This window comes from Gossypium hirsutum, chromosome A10 (assembly GCF_007990345.1).
Source record: "Gossypium hirsutum isolate 1008001.06 chromosome A10, Gossypium_hirsutum_v2.1, whole genome shotgun sequence".
Classification (NCBI taxonomy): domain Eukaryota; kingdom Viridiplantae; phylum Streptophyta; class Magnoliopsida; order Malvales; family Malvaceae; genus Gossypium; species Gossypium hirsutum.
The window spans coordinates 6,995,845-7,003,822 of NC_053433.1; the positions used below are offsets into that span (position 1 = coordinate 6,995,845).

At 35.1% G+C, this 7,978-nt stretch overlaps 1 protein-coding gene across 3 annotated transcripts; it reads left to right on the forward strand.

Moving 5' to 3' along the window:
- The first annotated feature begins 491 nt into the window (after window positions 1-491).
- On the forward strand, window positions 492-7,575 carry LOC121208600 (protein BUNDLE SHEATH DEFECTIVE 2, chloroplastic). Of its 3 annotated transcripts, none has more exons than XR_005903716.1 (5): window positions 492-872; window positions 972-1,143; window positions 1,326-1,389; window positions 6,452-6,695; window positions 7,126-7,575. XR_005903716.1 is itself a non-coding variant. In XM_041079709.1 (5 exons), exons 2-5 carry the CDS (start codon window positions 1,124-1,126, stop codon window positions 7,193-7,195), a joined length of 267 nt encoding a protein of 88 aa, XP_040935643.1. In that variant the 5' UTR covers window positions 494-872; window positions 972-1,123; the 3' UTR covers window positions 7,196-7,575. The 3 variants fall into 3 exon arrangements, 2 of the variants coding, with proteins under 2 accessions (XP_040935643.1, XP_040935642.1); XM_041079709.1 differs by having other exon boundaries at window positions 494-872; window positions 1,326-1,405; window positions 6,599-6,695; XM_041079708.1 differs by having other exon boundaries at window positions 503-872; window positions 6,599-6,695.
- Window positions 7,576-7,978: the final 403 nt, after the last annotated feature.

A 7,978-nucleotide genomic window follows, 5' to 3' on the forward strand; every position in this document is an offset into this window, starting at 1 on the left:
TATTAACTATTAACGTATCAAAATTTATAAAATTATTAACCTGTGTGTTGACCTAATAATTAGGATGTTTATCGTCTCAGGTGTGGTCTGAATTGAGTCGTACTAGTCATGTTGTTATTAGGACTTTACATTCTTCATGTAATTCACCAAAAAAAATATAAAAAATTATGTTATAAAAATAATATGAATATAAAAAACTACTAATAGAATTAATTGGATATGATTTTGAAAACGAAAATAAAATATTGAAAGGTGGACAAGTTTGAATGGGTACGATTTCGTATATTTTTTAATTGGATCAAGATATTTTAGCCCTACAAGTAGGGTGAGTTTTTTAAATAATTAAACTACATAATTAATTTTTCAATTTTTAATTTTTTATTTGAGGACCGAAAAAGAAATGTATTTTAAATTTCATCGTTAATAGTTGTTTTTATTGATCACTTGTCCTTAATTTAATATACATTTTAGTTACTGTTGTTAACTCAATGTTCATTTTAGGGTCTGTTTGTTTGGAAGTAAAATATTTTCTGGAAAAGTTTTTCAGCCTTTTTCGTTGTTTGTTTGGCTGAAAATATTTTCTCAAGGGAAAATCAATTACAAAACACAGGAAAAGAACCCCTTAAGTTTGGAAAATGTCTTACCGTTTCTAATTCGGTAAGACATTTTCAGGAAAATTAGAAGCCAACACCGATTTTCTGCTTCCCCTTCCCCTTCCCCTTCCCCTTCCCCCATCCTTGACACTTGATCTTCTGCTTGCCATCAGCCAACACCGATTCTCAACACTAGACACCGGCGTTCATCAAAGCTTTTCCCCATCTTCGCCTTTCGTTGTCAAAATCTGCACTGGCGTTCATCTTCCTCTCTCGAAGGTAAGAACAAAAAAAATTAATATGGGGAAAGGGTCTTGTCTTTTCTGATGTTTAACTTTGGTTTGTCTTTTCTGATGAACCCATTTTTCTTCATTACAGATTCGATCACAGTGCTTATTGTTACTTCTTTTGGGTTAAAGTGAAGCAGCATTGGTTATGATTTCTGGTTTTTGTTATCTAAGATAGAATGAGTTCTGGAAATGGCTAAGGATTTTGGGTATAATAAAGAAGAATGATAACTAGGAAAAACAATGCAACATTCAACTTTATGGTACCATGTCTAGATTGTGAATACATATCATTGTTCACCTATTCAGCTATGGGATTATGAATATGGAATTGATTCACCTATTAAACTGGATATTCAGTATACTTAGGATCTCTGTTCTTAATTTCTTTTTATCCTTCTGTAATTTTCTGCTTTTTAAGTTCACATAGCTTTTTGTTTAACAGGCTGCTGAAAAGAATCAAAGTACTAAACCAACCAACATCGTTTGTGCTGATTGCAAAGGAAATGGTAATGAAAATTTTGGGTAATTACTTTTTTTGTCTTGTCTTTTTTTTTTCCTGAAATTAGATCTCTTGTTTCATAAAACTATAGATTTTGTTGATTATCATTGTTCTCTTGATATCTATTGATACCGACTAAACTGTTAGAATTTAAGGCTGTGACTAAACTGTTAGAATTTAAGGTTGTGCTGTTAATATTGTGTATGGCAATATGGCATCTTAAACACATCAATCTAGAATGATGGTTTGAACTCCCAATTATAAGAGTGTTTAGTAATGATTCTAATTTCTTTATATATAATATATATATATATATGAAGAGTAAGCAAATCTAAGCATCCAGTATAGACATGTTCATGGGTCAGGCTACCCAGCCCGACCCGAAGGCTCGCCCGAAATGTGAGAGGGTTTAGGCAAAAATATAGGCCCGAAAAATAGGCTTGGAAAAAATAAGGCCCGTTTAAAAAAAGGGTCGGGCCTCGGGTAAGGTATTTTTGGCCCGAGCTTGGCTCGGCCCGGCCTGGCCCGAATTCACTAAATGACAAAAAAAGCTGCTATTTTTTTTGTTTTTAATGTTATTTTTGTTGCGGAAGCGACGATAATATTAATAACAATATTATCAGAAATATTTAGATAATTATTATGCCAACAATTATACTAAGAAAATTCCCAGTTAAATTGGAGGGGTCACAAATGGTCCCGCTTAAAACCCAACAACTAGACAGAACTCACTTAGATATTTATAGCAATAATAACTAAATAAATATAACCAACATAAAGCTATTAAATATAAGCAAACAAATAAGAAATAAAATACCAGAGATTTAACGAGGTTCGGCCAATTTAGCTTACGTCCTCGGACACTACCAAATCAATATTTCTTCTAGAAATATTACAAAGGAGAAGATTTTGGGATGATACAACCAAAGGGGGAGGGGTTCTATATATAACAAACCAAACCCCCTCCATTTATATCTTTTCCTAATGTGGGATATTGCCAATATTCAACAAATCTCCACCTTGGCGATATTCCACATCTTCGAACATCTTCTCATAACACAAACTTCAATAGTGTCTTCAAATTTGCAACCAATCGCCTTCTTCCCTTTTGGTAGTTGTGCCAGCTTCCACGTCTTGTTTTTCTCTAGAGATTGCATTTCCTCTTCCATTGCACCTAACCATCTATTATTCTCTAAACTCTGAATGGCTTCGGTGTAAGTGGATGGAATATTATCAACAACTGGAAGTGCATAAGCTACCATGTCAGTGAAACGAGCAGGTTTCTGAATTTCTCGTCTCTGCCTTCTGACTGCAATTGGCTCTGATTGCTGTTGAGGTTCTTGGGTAGAAACCTCTTCCTCATCTGACTCTGCATCTGCCAATGAAGAATCACTAGTGGTACCTTTTGCTGGAATTACCACACTCTGCTCAAACTCCACCTGCTGCGGAGTACACTCCACCTGCTGCGAAGTACTACTCACTCCTTCTGGATTTACCTTATTCAACATGGCAGATTCATGAAAGGTAACATCCCTACTGATTATCGTCTTCTTTGCCTCTAGACACCACAAACGATATCCCTTAACACCAGCATTGAAGCCTATGAATAGAGCCTTCTTTGCTCTTGGATCTAACTTTGATTCTTTCACATGATAATATGCAATAGAACCAAAAATGCGCAAGGTGTCATAATCAGTAGCAGGTTTTCCATACCATTTCTCCAAAGGAGTCTTGCCATTTATAGCAGATGATGGCAAATGATTGATGAGATGTTGAGCGTACGTCACAGCCTCAGTCCAAAACTTTCTATCTAATCCAGCATTAGATAACATACATCGAACTTTCTCCACAAGCGTTCGATTTATACGCTCTGCCACCCCATTCTGTTGCGGTGTTCCACCTACGGTGAAGTGCCTTACTATGCCACAATCTTGGCATATCTTCAAGAAAGGATCGCTTTTATATTCTCTACCGTTGTCTGATCGGAGAACCTTAATCTTCCTTCCTGTCTGATTTTCAACTTCAGTTTTCCACTTAAGGAAAACTTCAAGCACCTCATCTTTGTTCTTCATAGGAAACACCCAAACTCGTCTGGAAAAATCATCAATAAAGGTGACAAAATAACGTCTTCCTCCAAGTGATGGAGTCTTGAACGGTCCCCATACATCAGAATGCACATAATCCAGAATACCTTTAGTATTGTGAATCCCAGTGCCAAATTTCACCCTTCGTTGTTTTCCCAGAACACAATGCTCGCAAAATTCAAGTTTGCAAGTCTTTGTACCTTTCAATAATCCTTGCTTGGCTAGAGTTTGCAAGGATTTTTCACCAGCATGGCCCAAACGCATATGCCACAGCTGTGTTGCCTCAGCGTCCTTCTTGGTACTCGTAATTGCTGCTGCTGTTGTCCCGACCACTGTACTACCTTGGTAGTAATACAGATTGTTCTTTCTTATGCCTTTCAACATCACCAATGCTCCTGAAGTTGCTTTAAGAACTCCATCTCGTATTGTCACAACTAGGCCTTTAGATTCTAACGACCCCAAAGAGATGAGATTCTTCTTCAACTTTGGGACATATCGTACATCCCGCAAAATTCTAGTAGATCCATCATGACTCCTCAGTTTAATTGAACCTATCCCGGCTATTTTACATGTGTTATCATTACCCATGTAAACAACCCCTTCATCTAGTTTTTGAAATTCAAAGAACCATTCCCGAATGGGACACATATGATAGGAACAACCAGAATCCATGATCCACTCATCTGCATATAATGTTGAAGATGTCATACTAAGAGAAAAGTCTGACTCTGCTTCACTATTGCATTCTGCAACATTTGCATCTTGCGGAGTCTTCCCTTTTTTCTTCAATTTTGGACAATCTTTCTTCCAATGTCCTTTTTCTTTGCAAAAAGAACATTCATCTTTGGCAACAGCTCGACCTTTGGACTTTCTTCTCTTCCCCTTAGACTGACTTTGCTGACGACCTCTTGTTACCAATGCTTCCACTGCTGCTTCACCTGAACCTTTCAACTTATCATTTCGGCGTAGTTCATAGCTATACAATGCAGCAGTTACTTCATTGAAAGTTACTTCCGATTTTCCATGAAGTAGAGTAGTTTCAAGGTACTCAAACTCCTCAGGAAGCGATCCCAACAACATTAACGCCAAGTCTTCGTCTTCAAAAGTCACATCCAAATTCAACAAATCAGCCACCAGCTGATTAAAATTGGTAATGTGCTCGTTCATCGTGGTACCAGGAACATAATTGAAACGAAACAGTCTTTTCTTCATATGCAACTTATTTTGACTGTTCTTCTTCAAGAATTTCTCCTCCAATGCTTTCCACAATTTACTTGCAGAAGTCTCTTTACTGAATGTATACTTTTGCTCTCTGGAAAGACATGATCGAATTGTACCACATGCCAATCGGTTGATGGTCTTCCATTCTTTATCATCAACCCCTTCTGGTTTTTCTTCCTCAATGGCAATATCTAGACCTTGTTGAAAGAGGGCATCTAAAAGCTCGCTTTGCCACATGCCGAAATGACCTGTTCTATCAAAAATTTCCACTGCAAATCTCGTATTTGCAGTTCCAACCCTCGACAAAATGTACGAAGTGGAAGTTGTTGATATGGATGGTTTTTCTTCTGTCATTTTTGCCATAGCTTCTATTTAATAGCCACCAAATGCGGAATACCCACAAGCTTTAGGAAATGTTTCTGATGTGTAAGATCAGACTAAGCTGCAAACACAGAGCATACTACAAAACCTTGGCTCGGATACCAATTGTTGCGGAAGCGACGATAATATTAATAACAATATTATCAGAAATATTTAGATAATTATTATGCCAACAATTATACTAAGAAAATTCCCAGTTAAATTGGAGGGGTCACAAATGGTCCCGCTTAAAACCCAACAACTAGACAGAACTCACTTAGATATTTATAGCAATAATAACTAAATAAATATAACCAACATAAAGCTATTAAATATAAGCAAACAAATAAGAAATAAAATACCAGAGATTTAACGAGGTTCGGCCAATTTAGCTTACGTCCTCGGACACTACCAAATCAATATTTCTTCTAGAAATATTACAAAGGAGAAGATTTTGGGATGATACAACCAAAGGGGGAGGGGTTCTATATATAACAAACCAAACCCCCTCCATTTCTATCTTTTCCTAATGTGGGATATTGCCAATATTCAACAATTTTCTTGTTGTTTTCTCCCTATTTTGCTATTATATTACTATTATATTGCTACTATTTTGTTGTTATTATTTGGATATTGTATAAAACTTATTTTATTATTAATTTTGTTATTATCTTAAAGGCATTTGTTATTTTTGTTATTATTTTAGAGGTATTTTCTTGTTAAGTTGCATCTATGTTAGTGCTATTTAAGTCTACATATTTTTTAAAATTTATTTTCAATTGGTTGGAAAATATTTATTTTGATTTTTTAGTATTTGTGATGTATTATATATATTTAAAAATTATATAAAATAATATAAAAAAATTAATACGAGCGGGTCGGGCCGGGCTCGGGTTTTAGCATTTTTATTTGGGTCGGGCTTGGGCAAAATTTTAGGCCCATTTTTTAGGCTTGGCCCAGCTTGAGCCCAATGAATGGGCCTAAATTTTTAGTTGAGCCCGACCCAAACCCGACCCTGCCCAGCCCATGAGCACCTCTAATCCAGCATGTCATTTTATATGTAGCCTATGGTGCTTGTATTTATTCGATGCCGTGTAAGGATCTTAGATTGGTTAAACATAGATATACTTAGGTGTTGCATAGTTCATAATGATTCATTACATGGGGCTGCAGAGCTGTATGGTTTCCTTTTGATGGAAGGGACAAAATGAACAACAATTTCATTTCTTCTCAAGTGTGGAAGAAGCGTTTCTCTCTCAATTCACTCTTCCACTTAACCCAACTTAAAAAAAAATTTCTTCCTATTGATTAACTTATATTCTTCCACATTTTGAGCCTATTTTTATCAGGTGTGAATACTTTGTCTTCTCTAACTTCTTTTAACTTTTTGGATAATTATTCCAGACAACTTCCTTTATTAACAAATGTTCAAGTCAACATTTAGGCTCTTAAAGTTTTTCAATGTTCAACTCAAGAGTTCATTGTTTGAGTTCCGTTATTCTAAAACGACCAACAGACAAATAATAGCTAGTTTCTATATCCAACTACAAGGTGCAAAACAATGTTCTCAATGCAAAGGAACTGGGGTTAATTCAGTTGATCACTTCAATGGGCAATTTAAAGCTGGTGGGCTGTGTTGGCTTTGCAGGTACCGTTTTCTTTTCCCTTACCTACCTTGATAATGAAAACAAGCAGTAATATCATCTGTGTCATTTCCGAATATTCAAAGTTTGTTATTTATTCTGTTGTCTGCATTCATCAAGGATTGGAAATTCAATTTCCTTTTTGAATTGGTATTGAGAAAAAGATAGAATACTGATGTTGAATTTCTATTCTAAAAGAAAATAGAATTTTTATCTATGAACAATTCAACTGAGCACAATTCATAGTACTCTTATCTGAAATTTGTGTTTAACGCAGACCAGATTCTTGAAATGTCTTTTTTCTTTCACTGGTAGATTCTTTAGATCTCTAAGAGAATGACTTTAGTACTTTACCTTTTCTATTGGCAAAACAAAGTAATTGATAATTGATACCTAGTATTAGGACTTATGGGTTATTGCATCTGTCATTTCCAGTTGTAGAAACTGGCACATTCTTGGTTCCAAAAAAAGTACTGAAGTCATTCAAGGATATAGGAAATGGTGATGCACTGAAAGGAATATGCACTACTTTGTTAGTAAGCAAGGTACAGGATGTTGTTGAACTTTGGCCTAAAATGCAATAGGAAACTAGCAGCAAACCAGCATGCAGACCAGCACCCAAGCTGAACCAGAGAAGCAGCAGCATTTTGTTTATTTTGTTCATTTGTAACTTGATTTAGTTCCTTTGTAATTTATACTTAAAGTTAGTAGGAGTAGTTGTTGATTTATGTTTAATGTTATAGCTGGTATGCTAGCTACATTTTGTGTGTAATTCTAGCTAAGCTTTAGTCATATATTAGTGGGAGCAGTTATACATTAGGTAACTGCCATATGTCATTGTAACATAAATGCTTCTAAGTCAATGAAAAAGATTTGATTTTTGGAGATCAAATTCAGTTTTCTTCTTGTTCAAACTACTTTGCGTTCGTTTTTCTTTTTCTCCTTTAGTTTTCTGCTAAAAAAACCAACACATGTAATCTGGACTACTTATGTATATGGCATATAAATTTATTAATATATGTAAAAACAGCTTTTCCGAAAAATATTTTCAGGAAATCTGCCAAACAACAGAAAATATTTTACACAGATTCATCTAAACACCAGAAAAGTAAATCATTTCCAGAAAAGTAAATCATTTTCCGAAATCATTTTCCGGAAAATATTTTACTGGCAAACAAACGGAGCCTTAGTCACATGACTTTAATAAACTTTCATTTTGGTCATTTATTTTATCTTTTTAATTTTATTTTTTAAATTAATTTTAGTTTTTATTAGTAAAGGAAAAAAC

Coding starts and splice junctions, on each gene's coding strand:
- LOC121208600 (XM_041079708.1), top strand. CDS start 1,124: ATGCAACATTCAACTTTATG. Junction 1,390..6,598: donor TGCTGATTGCAAAGGAAATG/GTAATGAAAATT, acceptor TCCAACTACAAG/GTGCAAAACAATGTTCTCAA. Junction 6,696..7,125: donor GGGCTGTGTTGGCTTTGCAG/GTACCGTTTTCT, acceptor TGTCATTTCCAG/TTGTAGAAACTGGCACATTC.